This window comes from Labrus mixtus, chromosome 15 (assembly GCF_963584025.1).
Source record: "Labrus mixtus chromosome 15, fLabMix1.1, whole genome shotgun sequence".
In the NCBI taxonomy this organism is placed as follows: domain Eukaryota; kingdom Metazoa; phylum Chordata; class Actinopteri; order Labriformes; family Labridae; genus Labrus; species Labrus mixtus.
The window spans coordinates 4,396,939-4,416,181 of NC_083626.1; the positions used below are offsets into that span (position 1 = coordinate 4,396,939).

A 19,243-nucleotide genomic window follows, 5' to 3' on the forward strand; every position below is an offset into this window, starting at 1 on the left:
TCACAGCAAGTATTCGATCCCAGTGTAATATACAGTATATTACTGCTGATGTTCAGCAGTAGTCCTTTGGACTTTTGTTTAAGTAGCCAGAAGCACAACTCCAAGTGAATGCTGATACTGCTATCACTATGTGCCTGCAGGATGTTTAAAGAGGCAACTGCTTTGCTCACAAGTTAACCACACCTGCTAACAAGTTAGTCACAACACTGGTGCCCCTTCTGGTTTTTCTTGTTAACAAAGATCATTTCTATTGACAATCAAGGAACCTTTTGTATGTCCTTGTGGTCTAAAATAAGCAGAATGTATTACTTCTATTAAAAAAAAACACTTCTTCTTTACCCTTTAAAGAAGTAGTTTAACATAGTAAGCATAACTTCATTCTGCATCAAGGAAGCAAAACATTAAATTGAAACATTAAAGTTTGCAGATCATGGAAAAAGTCACTTGTATTTTTGAGAGGGTCTTTCAAAATGCAGGACGTCATCCAAAGACTTACACATTGATCAGAAAAGCCTGTTCTGTTTTTTTTTAAAGACAATGACCTCTGATATTGTGATTTGAAGGAACTGCCCTTTCATCAGGCGGAGGTTTTAAAGGGAACCAGGAGGCAGAGAGGCTGATGCACATGATTCTAATAATGCAAATCAGTGTTTCTGGTATGTACAAAATGTGAACCATGTGGACTCAACCATGAGGATGTTTTTTTTTTTTTTTTTTAAATTTTTTATACAGTGTATGAGGACAAATAGAGGAGAAACTGAATCTCCGCCTCTGGGGAAAATGTGTGATGTGTGTTTGACAGAGAGAGAGAGAGAGCGAGAGAGAGAGAGAGAGGGGAGGGAAAGGGTGTGTGTGTGTGAATACTTATTTAGGTTCTCCCCAAACGGCGCTCAGTGCATTCTTGTCTTGACGGGTGGCAGGAGCACAGCATCGGGGTGAGAGAGAAAGAGAGAGAGAGAAAGAGAGGGACATTGAGCGAAAGAGAGAGAGAGAGAGATACATTGGATACATAGAGATAGAGAGTGGGAGTGGGATAGTAGAGTCCGAGAAGAAGCTGAAACTTCACTGCAGACGCTCCTGCACAGGTCGGTTCCATCTTCATGATATTCTTATGATCTTTTTTTATTTTATTTCTGCGTCTAGATACTTAACGTTGCATAGGCTGTGCGTAACTCATTTGGGACATTTTCATGGACACGCACGTAACCTATTTCATCTCCAGCATCAGCTTTTAATCACTAAAGCTTCTGGATTACAAAGATGTACTGTAACTTGTTTTGCACCGATGCAAATACAACCTTTTTCTCTGGCATCTTCCATTCATGTCTTTCATCAAACTTGCAGATGCACCGCCGTACAAGTGGAACAGCGCGTATTCTACATGTATAGTCACAGACATCGATCAAAGCAGTCAAGACAGTTGAATCGATTCGCTACATGCTGCTGTGTCAGTTCTCGACACATATGGATCGCAAATGTGTGCCGTCTCTGTAAACGTGTAGCCACTTATGGTCGTTATGTGGAGTGTTTCCAATGTGCAGGACGGTGGAAACGGCTGATTGCAGTAAAGGTGAAAACAAAAGGGAGGTTTTGCGCACGCATGTTATTAATCCACTTATAAACCTGCAAGTTTAGCCAGAATAATACGATATGTGGTGCACTAATTCATTTTAATGAATGTGTTACGTTGGGATCCTGTCACATAATGAGCCATATTTCAGGTAGCCTAATTTAAAAACATTCCGCTTATCCGCATTTTGATATCTCCAAAGTGATAAACAATAGAAATGTTCATAAAAACAACACCAGGTGTTTCAAGACAGAAGCAGTGATTAACCCTTAAGGTTGCATTGTGCTCACCAGGAGGCAATAGCCTACCTACAGACTGACAGTCATAGAATTGCCCAATGCTGCCATTAAACTGTAATGAAGTCCGAGGCTGCAGGACACTTAACTTGAACAACCTGAAAGACGACACCTGATCACCTCAGGAAATGGCTTCACACCAGAGCTATTTTTACCTCCTGCGGTGTGTCAGGCGGCACACACACACACACACACGCACACACACACACTGCCCTCTTCATTGTAATGCTGCACATGCCGTGAACACTTCACGTAGATAGCCTAGCGTATCCAGCTGGACCTGATGCCAGGGAAGCCTCATGGGTAATGGCTGAGAGGAGAGAGAAGGGGGAGTGTGCGTCAGTGTTGCAGGAAAAAAAGGTGTGTGTGTGTGTGTGTGTGTGTGTGTGTGTGTGTGTGTGTGTGTGTGTGTGTGTGTGTGTGTGTGTGCATCGTTGCAGATTGTTAGAGCTAATAAGATAGGCCTGTTTATTTATTAATAAAAACATTTGCAGCAGTGACAGTGGTTGTAAATCAGCATCATTAGCATACCATGGAATTTAGCATTTTACATGCATTTTGGATTTTAATATAAATGCCAAATACTAAAAAAGATTAAAGAATGCCTTATACCCTCTTTTATTGTCTGTCATTATCCCTCATATTGCTTCCATATCACATACATTAAATTTGACAAACTATAAGCCTATCTTATTACTGGCTATTGAGATCTCATCACATTTTCTATGTTCTTGTTTTTTCTTATTTATTTTTCTTTTATTTATAGAACATAAATACAATTGTATAAATAGCTTTAAGTGGATGCTGAACATCGCAGCATTTAAAATAATATATTTTCAGTTTGCTTGATACACTGAATTATTTTTAAACCCCGCAGTTTTTCATAATCTCTGGCAATTCCGACAATAGGCTATGTTGTAACTAGAATTATGGTGATGACAATAAAGCTAAATTGAATTGTAGAGAGAGCGAGAGAGAGAGGGAGAGAGAGAGAGAGAGGGAGAGAGAGAGAGAGAGAGAGCAGAGCATATGGTGCTGTGACGTAACGCCGGTCGTCGCGGACGCTTTGACAACATTGCTGTGTGTGTGTTTGTGTGTGTGTGTGTATTCCTTAGGATAAGATCCAGAACATAATCTACTAACCGTGTGCATGGCAATCACGAGCACTACAATAGGCTGACTGAACTACAACAATGAACGCTGTAACCGCCGCCACCTGCCTGCTCGTCGCCGGCTTCAGCTGCTACCTCTACGGCAGCGACTGGCTCTTATCGCTGCTCCGTCTCTCTGTTGCAGAACTCTCCATGCCTGAGCCTGGAGCTGCTCCGCGGCGGAGCCCGCAGGGAGTCCCCTACACCGAGCTGCAGCACATCGTCAACGCCGACGGACTGCACCTGTTCTGCCGCTACTGGGAGCCCGCCAGCCCGCCAAGGTGAGTGGAGAGTGGAGCGGAAAACTATCTCAAAGAATGCTCCTTTTAATCATACCTGTCCCGTTTATCTCTCTCTGCCTCTCTCTCTCTCTCTGTGTATGTGTGTGTGTGTGTGTGTGTGTGTGTGTGTGTGTGTGTGTGTGTGTGTTCATGTCAAGAGTTGTTTCATGTCACACTACCCCGTTTTGAGGAAGTTGATCCGTTTCACATGGTTGTTTAAGACTCACATGAGGACTCTTTCTTCAGGTCCTTCTTGTTAATCTTTAGATGCCTCTAAACCAACACCAGTATGACTCCACATTCATCAGTTACAGTATGTTTCTGTTATTTAGGTTTTCATCTTCAAACATCTACCTACAGTCATTCCAGCGCTGTGAGTGGTCACAGAACTATCCAACCACAATCCTTTATCAATCAATCAATCTTTATTTGCATCGTGCTATTTCATGACAAATGTTATTTTAAGACACTTCACAAAGAGAGCATGTCTAGACCCTGCTGTTTATCATATTTACAAAAGACTCAACATTAATCCACCATGAGCGTATATATGCAAAAACAATGGCCAGAACTAAAATGCCTTTAAGAGACAGAAACCTTGTGCAGAACCAGACCCATGACTCAGGTTCAGCTGTGTTGGGCTTGGCCTGTGTGGTACTTTGTTGACTCTTAGAGAATTTACAGCTGTAACCCAACAATGACCCAACAGTGATCCATGCTTTAGCAGTTGATTCCCCTCAGTTTTAAGGAGTTTATAGAAAGTCATGTAAATGTCCTAGTAGTCTGAATCCTTATTTAACCAGCAGTTTAATTCTCAGCTTGATGTAACATAACTAACATATCTATCTGTGGTAGACTAGTATACGTATATGGACAGTTTAGTCTCGCTCTTTGGTCCAAACCCGTTAAAAACAAAATTAATTATGTTAATCTCCTTTCCTCATTGTGTGACACCAGATGCACCAGAAACTCATACTGGGTCATGACCCCTTTAAAACAAAACGACCAAGGAACAGACATCTTCTTCAACCCAGTAAACAAGTTAAAACACAGAGAATAAATCTGACAGAACATGTTTGAGATCATGTCTAGACTCCATTCCTGACAAATATTGGTCAGATCCATGTCTGGGAATGAAACAAAATAAATGAAGTTGAAGATTTCATATAAAGTCACAGACAGATATAGTGTCATGGAAAGCCACAAGTCATAAGAAGCCACAACCCGGATTACACAGTCACACTGTTTGTTTAATAAACATCAGTGATATAAGCATCAGGTCAGACCGCATTTTTTTACTCCCCTGAAAAGGAAATGTTGGACATCAAATTTCAATGCCAGTCTCTGAAAACCTGCATGTTTTGAGGTTGCTCCTTGTATTTGCATTATATAAAGAGCAGCATCATAGTTCATCTGCAAAAGGTCTGACATCCTGACTCATCAGGCATTCTGCTGTAAGAAAGAGTTTTTTTATTTGAAATATCTCTTAGCTGGAAAAACATCAGACAACAACTAAATTAATGGTTCCAGTTAATGAAATAAAAAAAAAGTCTTTGTAGTTAAAATGTGGTAATTTCTACAGTCTGCTGTTTGAGGCCTCTTTGACGTGCACTCCAATCCTCCTGCACCCTCTGCACCCTCTGCACATGTGCATGAAACGCAACACAGATGGCACACTTGCAAACCACATAGTTGCATGCGGCGTGAGAGCACAGAAGGAGAAAGATGGGACCAACAGGAGGCCCACAAAACATCTGGAGAGCAGATATAACTGTCACATAACTGACACTCACACACAAATATAGACTACACACACGGCTCACACATTTCAGTAGAGCAGTGACTCATTAACTGACACTGTGTCTGAGCCTCTGCTGTATCATCACTCTCAAAATGTTGCTTAATAGCTTATAATAGCACGTGTGAGTCCTTGGTTTCAATGCATTTTAACATAGAGGAGGTTGTTTAACTGTGCAAAGATATCTGTGGATGAAAGGAAACATGTTGGGATGTTGTGCTGGATAAAACTCCTCTGCCTGAAATGCTCTGGCAGCTAAACTGTACGTGAGAGGGGCAAACATTTGACCTTATAATTACCCACAATGCCACTGAGAACTGAGGCCTCTCTGTGATGAAATAGCAACCCATTTCCCCTGCCCATGCCCACACTGCCACGGAAACAAGAACATCTATACTTGTGTACCAACCTGCTCATATTTAAAGCTTGTCACCAAAAAATTGAGAAATTAAATGAGGCAACTCTCAAAATGTTTCCTGCTGTCTGCCAAGAGCACCTTTAAACATAATAACATGCAATTTTTAAGCATTGCAGCGTTATTTTCCCATCTTCAAATCATGTTATTTGGAAGTAAAAGTCTGAATAACTACAGGCTTAAAATAGCTGCAGATCCTTCAGCGTTGTGGCTGTTTAAGAGCCAAGGACTTGGATGGCTTACATAAGAGCCGTCTCACTGGAGGCCAGCCAGTGACCATGCTAGAGATGCATTCAGTCAGACAGAGTGAACCTGCAGAGTCCATTACATGTTGTCTATTGGTCATACAAGCTAGCTTTGAAAACTTTGAAAGCTGATGCCATTATCTGTGGAGCTGTTTTGTGATGAGTGTCCTTAAATTTGACTCCTTCAGTGCAATTTAAAACAAAGTATTCAGCTTTTCCACGAAGATTGTACACCGACTTCTTTGTGGAGAAAAAGCTTAATCAGCTGGATCTAGATTTTTTCAAACGAGAGATTCTGCACTACAATCCAGGCTAATTAAATTCTTAAGCTGAGCTTGCAGCAACTAAACGCTGTGTGAGGTCTGTTTATTGCAGGTTTTACAAGCTGACGAAAGTTAAATCACATCCTCCAAACTGATTTATTAGTCTTAATATGTAGTAGTCTGTGTGTTTCAGGTCATCAGGGAATGTTAGTTGGTACCTCTAACAGTGAGATCAGCATTTCCTGAACATGCTGCAACCTAAATCTCTTAATTTTAAAATGAAAGTTACAGGCAGAGCATCACCAGAGAGTGAAACTGCTGAGCAAGTATCACAAATCGCAGAGACACCACGAGCTGTTGTCTGTCGTACTTCCTACACTTTACTGTGAAATAAATTCTTTGATACACGCCTCCTGTTTTTACACAAACTGCCTCTGCACTCTGATGTTTCAAAATAAAAGAGCTCTCTATGGTCTGGATTGATGCGGCCTCCTACGATGTCGCATAATGAGCCACGATGCCAGTAATAATTGTAAAAGAATGTGTGGTATAAGCAGTAACAACAAAGTGCGATAATAGACTGATCAGACTAATATTAACATCAGCAACCATATGACAATGAAATGGGGAGGAATGATAATGACAGTTATAGAGGTTGACGAGTTATTAGATTCACTTTGACATTTATAATAATGATAACGGTCGTAAGACTGATTATAATAGTTACAGCAGCGAACACATCGACTTTCACACCAAATGAGTAATTTAACATGTTGTAACATGGTGTCTCAGTTAATGATGACATCTTGGGCTCTGTGAATGCATCTTTGTCCCTAGTTTATAGGATGTACATATTTAAGTAAAACATTTTTTAAAGCCCCTTGTGAGTAACATTAAGTCTGTTTTGATTTCAGCGCCCCCTGTGGACAAAGCCAGAGTTAGTAAAAGAGGTGACTCTATCTGCCCAGTAACAAAACATCTCAGTAGTTAGGTGTACTAGATGCCAGCATTAAGTTGATATGACACGACACATAAACATCGGCATGCTGACATCGGCTCATGCCACATTTTTTTCCGATGTGCCGATTTCTGTCAAAAGGACCAAAATTGGCCGATACTGACATTGAACCGATGCATCGGTGCATCCCTAGCTTTAGCGATGTGTGGATTATGAACAAACTTGCAGATGATTCACCAGCATCACACCAGGTGGAGATTGGTGAATACCAGGCCTACAATTAAGAAGACCTTTCTTTTTTTTAACAGCCTGACAGTTGTGATTTATCAGTTGGTTAAAAATCCCTCAAATGTTGGAGAAGAAAAAACCAGGCATATGGGAAGGCACCTGTCGTCATTTATTGCAGTTAAACGTTATTTTTTATTTAGCATGGATAAAGGTCCAAAAATCATTCAACTTAATTTGAAACATCCTTGTGTATCTGTGGATAAGATTGACTCAAAGGCCATATGCCTCTGAAAAGCCCCTTTCATTAGAACCAGGAAGTAGGTGAAAGGTGGAGGGGAGGAGGGGAGGGGCATCAATAATGATTGACAGATCTTCCAATAGATGTCCAACTGGTTCTTTGAACCCACATGGAGACCAGTAGACCAACCATAGTTGAATGACCACCCTTTTTATAGCATGAAGAACAAACACACACACACACACACACACACACACACACACACACACACACACACACACACACACACACACACACACACACACACACACACACACACACACACACAGCTTATGTAAGGAGATGGTGCTGGTATTGATGTTTCTGCTGATGCTGTTGAGATTCTAGATGGAGCTTCCTTCCCTGTTCGTGTTTCTACAGCCAAACTGTTTGATTCCCTGCAGCTTGCTCTCACTTTTTTTACAGTTACTTTTTACCAGCCTAAACGCTATCTAATGGTTATTTTTGTATGTACGCTTGGGGGGAAATTTGGCTGACTAATACACTAGAATACAGGGGCCTCTTTTTCCAATAAAATTCATTAGTAGGAGTTTGCATTTGCCAGCTGAGATCATTAGGTATGGGTTTATGTAAAAAGAAGGCAAAGTCAGCACTTCAGAATCAATTTTCATTCCACTGTTGCTCATATTCTGCAATTTAGCACTTTTATTAATTCAGTCATAGTATATTAGAATATATGCAATACCAGCATTCACTGTATTACAATATAAGCTGACACACAGATAGTGTTCATTCAAGATTATATTATACCGTGAGTATGATCACCATTAATTGGATTGATTTCTGCTACCATGCAATTGTATTAGTTATGAGGTTAGGCCTACATGAAGAGGAATCTGATATTCGGAAGTAATATGCAAACAAAGAAAAATGTAATGTTATAAGAAGAGAGAGAAAAGGTTTTGAAAAGCTGCGAAGAATTGCTACAAATAATGGATTCCAGAAGTAAAAACAACTGAAAAATAGCAACAATTGGATCAAAGATATACTGGAAAGTATTTTTTTAAATTGAGGCAGTACATAAAAAAGGTCTAACATGTTTTTAAGATAATTGCATTAATAAAAAAGTGACATGTTCATCTTTTTCTTGAAGGTAGTTTGGCTTCAATTTGTCTAAACAAAGTCAGTGTGCAGTATTCTGATGAAGGACATGCAAATTGGATGTAAAACACAGGGCTCCTGTCAGATGGATGCCTATAGTTTTCAGTGTCAGTTTGATTTAATCTTTTTTGCTTTGTTAACATTGAACAATAAGCATGGTATGAAATCTGGAAATAGAAAGTGACTTTTGAGTCGTCATATTTTTCTGCTCCAAAAAAATGAATTGCACTTGAGCTCCTCTGTATTGAGACCTGCGCTGTACAAAGAAGAAAGGTGAACTGATAGAAAGTGTTTGAAGACTTTTATCATGCAGTGGGACATTTTGCATCCAGTGTGTCTCTTTGGTTTACCTTTGTATAACTGTTGTTTGCTTTCCTGCTGCGGCCTCCTGCTGTTTGTCTGCCTCGATGTCTTTCCATCACACACAAATAATTCCCCCTCTCTCTTTCTCTGTGCTTCATTTTCTGTGCTGTTCACACTAACCCACTTTCTGTAATAACTCCCATTTATTTCTTATTTTCTTTTCTGGTTGGTCACATCCATCCCCCTCTCAGACTCTATATTATTTTCCACCTGTCACATTATTCTTCTGTGACACTACCAATTTTCGTTTCTCTAAGGGCATCAAATCTCGCTGTGGAAAATCACAGTGTCTAACAAAGTCTGACTGAACAGCATTGAAATGTGTCGCATTTTGCAGAATACAGAATAAAAAACGTATACTCAGCTAACTTACAGAGATCTAACCTGTGACGAGGCCAAGACCTCGCTTGTTAGCATGCTAGTCTGTTGCAACGGCTCACAGAGCTATTTTGTATATATCCTTTATACCTTGCAGTTCAACATTTATTCCCACTTTATTTGTATTTCATGTTCAATTGTCAATCATTTCTTAAAGCAGTTTAAATGATACTAACAATTGAGTAAGGAAAATTAGCTCCAGTACAGCTAACAAACCTCGCTAGTTTCTTGCTAACTCTGAGGGCGTTAGCTTGTAATGTCAAAAACAGAACAACAGGTTGGCACTGTTTGTTTGTTGGAGCAGTTAATATATATGCTATTGAGTATAATAGTAATATTCAGTTGAGATTTTTGAAGGCTGGTGATTCTCTTTCTCATTCATTTTAGCCGTCTTGTTCTGAATACGTTTTTTTTAAAAGCTTTTCCTGTCTCTCCTCTTTTTCTGTCCTTTAATCTTTACCTCTAATAGTTCTAAAGAGCACTCGTGGTCGACCACCCACATACATAAGGCATGTCCACACAAACACACACACACACACGCACAAACACACGCACAGTACATCATATGCTTCGGGCAGCTCTTCAAAGAAAGCTAAGCAATATGGAACTCTTTTTCTATACTTACACTGTGATACACCCAAGATAGAGTTCAATAACACACACACACACACACACACACACACACACACACACAGCGTTCATTTCTCAGCAGTGTACGGTCCATTAATCAGTTTAACATGCCATTGTTCTGTCGTTCTGCCTCGTCCTCTGGCTCTGGTCCAGACACATGGGCACTGAATTCTTCACTGTTCATTTAACACTGCAGTCAGTTTATTTAGGGCGACATCATCAAAGCTAATTAAACACACTTTGATGCTGTAAGTTTCCCAAGAGACATGGGACAATCAACATAGGTCGTCAACATTTTTAATACTATTTTTAATGCAATGTTTCTCAAGTCCTTTTTTCGTCTTGAAAGATGCAAGAGTTGTTGTTTTTTTTCTTAGAAACAGACAAAGAACAGAAGAGGTGTAAATGTACATTGGCCACGTTTTGGCACCAAAACATTGCCAATATAGACAACATGTGCTTTTTTCCAATTTTGTTAATTAAAAACAAGAAATTGACTTCGTTTTTTTATAACTGTATATTTAAACAGGTACTAATATTGTTAGATTTTTATTAGTATCAAGGTTTGAAGTTCTGTTTGTGCTGTGTGATTGAACCTTGATCTACCAAAACTGGTCCAGCTAACATGTTGAGTCAGGGCCTTTTTCACATCATCTTGAATTGTCATAATTATAAGAAATAACTTTACAGTAAGTCAGGGACATGATACATCAATCTTTAAAATTGACATTAGCAATTGGAATAAAATAAAAATGTTTGTGGAGAAAAGGGCTGATCGTTCTACTTTCATGATGAAGATCGTTGGATTTGTGAATCTGCGATGCTGCTTGTGAAGGCATTATAGCTCAGTTCAATTAACAACCCATGCTGATGTGCCCCTTTTTAGAATATATATGTATGAATTCAATTGAATTAAGTTGTAGAGACTTAAGTCTCACAGCCTTGATAGTGTTTTAAATCGTACACTATACGATTTTTGTTCAGACTTGGAATGAAAGGATTCATGTTGCCACTTCCTGTAAGTGTGAACATCAGCCACATGCCTAACATGCCTCAGATTTCTATTGGTTGTGTAAAATTGTCATGTTGAAGGTGCAGAATGTGGCGTCTGAAGGTTTGCGAGCTGCTGTGTAATCTTGGAGAAGCCAGTCAGGATTGCATTAAGGGTGGGATTAGGCTCTTGGCTTTGTTTTGGGCCTGTGCTTGTTTGGAGTAGCTGTGAGTAGAGCCAGAGGGAGCACAACGTTCTCTATTCGCTCTCTCTCTCTCTCTCTCTCTCTCTCTCTCTCTCTCTCTCTCTCTCTCTCTCTGGGTGTTTTAATAAGGCTGGTTTTAAGCCATGTTGTTCCGGCAACTCTAACTGGTGGTGTGGGAGACGAGCTGGTCTCAGGTTCCCAGGAGAGATGAGGGAGAAGACAGTGAGAGGATGACAGAGAGAAAACGAGAGAGAAAAATTAAAAGCTTTTTCTTATCACTAGAAGATTAAAGTACTTCAGCTGCACATCTTTGATAAGATGAAATAATGCAAGTGATGATGCTTTACAGTATGCAACATCACAAAGTTTTAAATGTATGTCATGCAAATCCCACTTTAACGCCAAAAACATATTAATGCTTTAGCCTAAATAGCTAGTGATGAAAATTTTGTTCAATTAATTGGCATGTTAAAAGCACACATCACTGTACTCCTTTCCTTTGCACTTCCACATTGGCTTCATTCTTCAACAGCCGAGGTTGCCACTTTTAGCAAAGCGACCCACTAGCAGGAGACGCAGGTTATTGCCTCTGTATGTTTTAATACAATGTCACAGCCGATGATGTAACGCTTGTTCCGAGCAAGTGGCTCTGATCCTCAGCAGAACACTATTAGCTGAGTGGAAATAGTTGGCTGGCTTCACACAGCTGAGCTGACATACTGATGATGCCTGAATACTGTCACTTGTCTGCAGAGTCATGCAGCTCATTGAATGCAGACATAAAACATCTCCTAAGATTCAGTATCTGTAGGGGAAAAAAACTCCCTACTTCCAAAAAAATCGCTCTATAGCTCTATGCTGTCAGCTGACGGGACATTTAGCTTTTTTTTCCGACATTTTTCTGCTCTTTCTGGCAATTGAAAGCACATAAGAGGAGACAAATATGGAGAAAAAAAGAAGAGAGGGGGATAATCAAGCAACAAGTATTTAGAGTGATAAATGAAGAGAATCTCAGAGAAGGAAAGATGACAAATAAGAAATGTCACATCAAAACTGTGGTCACCACAGTGTGGCCTCGAATGTACAGTCGTCTTTACAATGAACCCAGATTAGCCCCATTAATCCCCTGCTGCCCCTCGGCATGTGTGTTACAGAGCATTGTGCCCATACAAAGACGTCATTCACATGCACTGACACACATACATGTGCACACACACTCATTCTGAGCCAACAAGTGCAGAGGAAGTCACAGCCCGGAGCGATGGCTTTATGAAGAAGGGAAAGAGCAGCAAGTGAAATCAGAGCCATTTGCTAATGAAGCTTGATGAACAGCTTATTCTGCTCTTCCTCATACTCTGCTTCCCTCACATGCTCGCTCACTTTCTCCTTGTTTCACTGCTTTCCTTTTTCCCTCCGTCGCTGAATACATTTGGGCTAATTGTGTGCTGCTCCTGATTGAAGCTCTCACAGGCGTCTGAGCGCTGCGGCTGCTGATCAGAGAAAGAACAGTGGAGCGTTTCATTGCTGCTCCTCTGCTTAATATGCACTGAAAGAAGAAGTAAATCCTGATAGAAGGAAAAATAACTCTCGTTCAGCAGTAGGGTATCTTTTTCTTTAAGAAAATACAGAAAGTAAGAAGATAATTTTAAAAAAGACACTGCACTTTACATTTGCAACCTCTGTTCTCACTGTCATCATCCTTTACTCAATCCGGAAACAGATTTAATAGGTGAAATTAACAAGGGGTTTACCTGTTAGCTTTTATAATCAAACAGTTTTGTTAAAAGAGCATAATGATGGCGTTCAGCTTGGTTTGAGACTTCACCTTGAGGACATGTTTGAGAAATTGCATTGTGTGTAATGACACTGTTGAGGCATCCTCTAAATAAAAGTAGGCAAAGACAAAATTGTTCTGTACATCACACAACAGTGTTATGTTAGAGTATGGAAAATGGGGCGCTGGTAGCCTAGTGGTTGGTGTGTGCACCCCATGTATGGAGGCTATAGTCCTCCATGCTAGCGACCCCGGTTCAAAGCCGACCTGTGGCTCCTCTCTCAGGTCTTTCCCCAATCTCTCTCTCTCCCCAATTTCTGTCTTTATCCACTGTCCTATCTCTGAAATAAAGGCATAAAAAGCCCAAAAATGAACCTCAAATAAATTATGATAAAACTGCTTTAGCAGCGATGTAGCATAGAGAAAGAAGTAAAGACCAGGACTTCATGTTACATGATGCTGCCTTAATAACACTTTACTGTTAAACACCTCTGCTCTCATATACTTACACAGCTTTATGTATAATGAACTTTAGTCTCAGGTTTAATAAACAATGTATACAGCTGTAGATTTAGCATGTCATTTACTTTTTTTACTGTTCATGAAACAAACAGAATTTATTCTGATGCCTCTTTATAACCTACTACAGCAAACAAGCCCATCAGGAAGACCACTCATTCTTTTTAAAGGGTTATTTTGAGTGCCTGAATCTGCTGCCACAGGGTAGGAAAATAACATTTTTGTGGGATGCACTGACGCATCAGTTGAACATCGGTATTTGCAGATGTTTGTCCTGTTGACAAACATCGACCCATCAAAAATAAAAGTTGCATGCATCGATTTCATTAGCTAATCTTTATCTGTTTTGTCACATTAGTTTAATGTTTAGCTAGTAGTTTAGCTGGTATACCTAACTGATGATTCAGAAAAGATGTTTTTTTATTGGGCAGGAGAAGTCAACCGTTGGACAAACTGTTTTCATGGTCAAACATGAAAGAGAAAACGTTTGCCGTGTGGGAGTCTTACACATTCTTTGGGAAAGATCAGAGACATGCTGTTTGTAAGACATGCTCTAGAGACGTTTCAAGAGGAGAGGCTACTAACAACTATTTAAATATATCAAATCAAATCCCATTGCTCATTAAAAAAACTGATGAGAAGCAGTGAAAAAACAGCAACATCTGATAAAACGCTATTTTAAAAAACATCAGTTTCAGCATCGGCCCTGATTTCCACAATCAGTCCATCTCTAATAAAATACAAATAGAGCACGTTGTGTAGAGCTAATGTTTAAAATATTTAATTTACTTTTATATTTAAAAGCCACTTTTTCTCGACACATGTTTATGTAGGACTAAAGTGAATGTACGTCACATTTTTAATCTCTGTGAGCAGGGTTCAGACTTAAACATTTGGCCGGCTGCTGTTAAAATATGGCTTTTCTTTAGCCCCCCCCCCCCCCTCCAATTTATTTATCATTTATCAAAGAAAGAATTTGTACTGCAATGTCGTGCATAATTTTTTCGTCAACAAAACATTTTTTTCACAAAGCAGCAGGAAAATCTGTCAATATTCTGATGGGTTTATTCTCATGCAGCATCATTTGGAGAATTCCTTAAAAATTCCTCTGAGACTGCAGGTCTAAGAAAATGTTTGCATCCAGATATACATACATTTTCCTGCAAGTTGTTATTGATACTCTCACAAAATAAACCTTTGTTTCCACAGTTTAAGGTCCATCCTTATGGGTCATATGTTGTTTGACTTGGATTCCCTCTGTGTCTGTTTTGAAGTGGACTTGTCTGAGCAGCTAAGCGGGCAGATGGATGATAGCTGTTATCTCAGAAAACATACTTGTCTTTTTTTTCTACCATCCCGCTCCTTAATCTTTGTCCTGCACACATGAACACACCCAAATAGTCAAAACAATGATGTTCAAATATGTATACACACTTTACTGAAAATAAATCTACACACAATAAACCTCCTTTATGCATCAAATTGTTCTTTTTTTCCTTCCATATACATTTCGGAATTAAGCTTGTCTCCCTCAGCCCCCCTTCCCTCTGAGTCTCAATCAATTAAGTCCTTAACTGAGGGGAAAATATCTTCACCAGAACAGTTTGAACCAAGGAAGGATGCCACTCCCATGGAGAAAAATGCAAACATTTACTGTTTGTTCGCCTCTGTGTGAAGGAGATAAAAAATGGACAACACGTGGTCAAGTGAGGTCTCTGATTGTGAACATTTGAATTCACTTCATATTTTCTCTTTTCCTCTCCTCAGGGCTCTGGTGTTTATCGCCCATGGAGCTGGGGAGCATTGTGGGCCGTATGATGAGATTGCACAGAGATTAAAGGAAATGTCTCTGCTGGTATTTGCACACGACCATGGTGAGTTTCAAAGATACACGTTACACACCATTAATGAATCCAAATGTTTATACCTTTCATTCATTTATTTACATATGAAGTGCCCTCCTGTTAGTTAGTACATAAAACAGCTTGTGCACACTCGTTCACACTCCAAAGCTCGGCCAGTGGCCCAAAGCTTCAACATAGAACGCTCTATGTTGACCTCTGGATGCACTTCTGGAAGTCGTCCTCTAGCTTATTGTTTAAAGGTGGTGTTCAAATAACGTGACACAATATGTTGGGCTTAAAAAGGTCAGCTTAAGCTGGCTGTAAGGGGCAATGGATGGGACCAACAAACAGGAATGAATACCATTAACATAGTACCTTATTATCTCCATGAAATGTACTGAAACATATGTGTATTTGACGCAAAATAAAATGTATTATTTTTGCTAAAATATCATCTACCCACCATCCTGGCTGGTCAGTCAAAAAGTAACTCAAAGAAAGGCCAAGGTTTCTTTAAAAGGTAAAGACAAGAGATTCATCGTTCCAAAGATACATACAACACATACTAGTTCTTACACAGACTCCCAATCAAAAGTTCAAAATATCCTGGCATGGTTAAAGTGCAGCTTTGTTAAGTGCGCTATAGCCGCAGGTACACAAGTGTTTCTGTCGCGTTTTGTTCTCCCCTTAGGAGCAAAAAACCAACAGCCAGAGTGAAGAAGCAGAATCTCCCAAATTAGGGATAAGAACAGTCATGGAGAATATAGAGCTCGCCTTACGCTGCAGTTGTACAGAATAAAGTGGTTAATAGACGCTTGAGTGGAAACCAGATCAACATGTTTTTTTTAACTCAGAACTAGCTGCCATATAAATTGGGATTGAGATTGTGTCGTTTTGCATAGTGTCAAAGAAAGCCCATCATCCTCCTCTCTGTCTAATAACAAGCCTTGATAATTGCTGAGTGAGCGAAGTCTCTTAAGGGAAGTTAATTAGTCTTAGTACAATTCTCTATTGTGCTGCAGCTGTTTTTCAATGTGTGTAAGCGTGTAGGCAGCAAGCTTTAAACACATTGTTCGGAAAAACTGCACAGTGTCGGTTTACTAAGTGATTAAAACATCAGGTTTCACTGAAACTGTGTCGTTCTGAACACTCAGTACTGGGAGAACAAGATGGACCAGTCATCAAAACTCTAAAGCAGATGGCCTAGCACTTAGGTCATGTCCCATGTAAAGAGGCTAGTTGTCCAAGCGGGCGGCTGAATTCAAGTCCGACCTTCATTTTCCACTCTCTCTCCCAATTTCCTACTCTATCCACTGCGCTTTAAAAAAAACAAAAAAACAAGCGTATAAGCAGGCACTAGTTCAGCACCTCACAGCCCAAGCTCTGTGAGAGAATCCAAAATGATACCTCAATCCTTAAAATACAAGTGTATAAAAGCTCTCCTTAGGCAAGTTGGATGGAGATCAACTTTCCTTGGGAGGAAGATGGGGGGGAATTGTGACGGACAAAAACATAACACGGATTTATAGAGTTTGGTGAATGTAAAATAATGTAATAAGATAATCGTGTTAACAATAGATGCTTAGTGTTTTGTAAGCATCTTAGTTTGTTTTTATCTTTGTGTTGCCATGGTATCAAAATATGTATTTATATCGTCCGAGTTTTATTGGTGTTTATATCGTCCGAGTTTTATGGTATCATATGGAAGTTTGAAATTCTGGTATCGTGACATCCCTAAACAACATGTGATATTCTACCAAGGAGCTCTTAGCCAAGGCTGTTCATCACCTCAGCTCAGTTCACACACTGGGCAGGTATTACAGCAGGAATGTGTGAACTCGAGTGAGTGTGCTGCAAACTAAAAGAACTCAATGTATGTTCAGTAAAACCCGTCCAGAGACAAACAGGAGAGCGAGAGGAAGACACCTCAGCTGTAAAGTGAGGAAATATTTACAGATGTCCTTTTTCTCTGAGGGAGCAGAGATAATAAAAAGGCAGAGTGAGTGATGATGATGACTGAGGCTCTTCACACAGGAGCAGTTTGTTCAGTGACAGGCAGGGAAATGTCACAATGAACTGGAACAAGTCCCTGGAGACACCAGTTTTACATCTATCCATCTCTGGGCAGCTTCGGATACAACAGCAAGATCTATTACTTTTTCTTTCTCTCTCACACTTTGGTTCCTTCTCTTTAATGCATTGCTTTCTAATTAAAGCACGTAAAGGTCTTTTTTTAATCCCAGCCTGCACAGACTGGAGGTTTCTTCCATCTGGCACTCACTGCATCTACTTACCACAGAACATCCTTCAGATTTGTCACGTTGCCCGTTTGGCTAACTTATCCAAAGTTTGCGATAGAAAACAAACTGCCTGTTGTTGAAAGCTAAAGCACCAGCTCTGACATTTTATTATCAGGCAGTGGAGAAATATATTGTGAAAGGCAGCGATAACAGAGCAGTAGGCAGGAACAGTCTGATGTTGTTTGTTTTCTCATTATGGGAAGCTAATGGAACTCTGACATTTAATTAGATCAGAGCTGGCAAAGTTGCTGAACTCATCAACCCATGAAGAGATTGTTTTTCTCCAGAGGTGACAGCATGAGTTATATTTCAGACAATAAAAATCTAGCAAATAAAGCACAAAGATCCCATTACATAGACCATAAAACAGCCATTACACAAAGACCAACCACATGTCACAGCATGAGACGTACACATCCCCACTCTTAAAGGTCCAATATGTAAGATATCTACTGAATGAAATCATAAAATGACCTCACTGTATGATCAGACATTAAGGAAACATGCTATGTTGAAGTGCTGCTTCTCTGTCAACAACGCAGCAGCCAATCTGTCCTCATTCAAGTTTCAAATCCAGTCCGGAATGGTTTGTTTTTGTTTTGACCAAAGAAGTGGGCGGTTTTAAGGCCCCCACACACATGGCCGTTTTGGACACCCCTCGGTTTGCCAGGCGAAGTGCAAACCAACAGGTGTTGCAGGGATGCAGGCCAGCAAACTGGTTCAAATACAACTGATTCTACCCGACCTGAAAAGCCTCTTCATGTTTCTAATAAGCTTGACGATCATGAAGGTGGTAAAAAATATCAGAGAGGATTTTTAAAAAATGGAGAGAGGTTAGAGGCAACATGACAACCATGCGAGCACATCGACTCTAGGGTGGAGGGGGTGGGGGGAGACAGCTCTCTACAATGTTTTGAATTTGGACTGGCTATAGTATCTATTTAAACAAGGTGTCTGAGTTACATATTACTTCTTTACAGCCCATGTCTCTGAAAGCAGCCTTTAGCTGTTGTCACATGCTGCCCCTAAAGCTGTTTGTTCACACTCTTTCATCACAGCGTGATGTTTTCCCTGTTGGACAGGAAAGCCCTGTCAGGTGGAAACGTTACATATTGTTGCTTTAACTTTCAGACAATGTACACCATCATCTATGGATGTCAAAGGAGGAGTTATATATCCTGACTAATGCATGAAGAAAACTTGTCTCCTTAAAGGTACATCATAAATAAGTGATAGATGGGGGACCAACTTCTCTTTCATAGTGTTTTTGAAAATGTCGCCATGAAATAACAAAAGTTCATTTTTTGATACTTTTATAATTATTTACTAATCAAAATGAATCCAGCATTATTATTACACCATTATTCCTAAGCATCCATGGAAAAGTTGTTTTTCCCCCAGTGATGCTGATTGTGTTGTGTTGTTAATAAGACATTTTCTATATGTTTAAATGTATCTCCCCTTTGGAATGCACTGGTGATCGTCATGCTGCAGATAAATTAGTCAACAGGGATTTAAAGAACTATTGATTGTTCTCTTTGATTGGTCTGTTTACTGCCAGTTTTCAAGTCGGAAATATGATTAACTCAAAAAAATACCATCATGGATGACCGCTTTGTGCCTGTGGCAGCTTTT

The 19,243-nt window shown here is 39.9% G+C and overlaps 1 protein-coding gene across 2 annotated transcripts in view; it reads left to right on the forward strand.

The window, feature by feature from the left end:
* Positions 1–841: 841 nt before the first annotated feature.
* Positions 842–19,243, forward strand: part of mgll (monoglyceride lipase) — a 42,689-nt gene continuing 24,287 nt past the window's right edge. Inside the window, exons 1-3 of one of the 2 annotated variants that reach the window (XM_061056639.1) lie at positions 842–1,085; positions 2,982–3,298; positions 15,232–15,338. In XM_061056639.1, coding sequence (XP_060912622.1) covers positions 3,060–3,298; positions 15,232–15,338 — 346 coding nt within the window. In that variant the 5' untranslated portion in view covers positions 842–1,085; positions 2,982–3,059. The remainder of the gene's footprint in view (positions 1,086–2,981; positions 3,299–15,231; positions 15,339–19,243) is intronic. The other variant, XM_061056640.1, reaches the window with a different exon arrangement.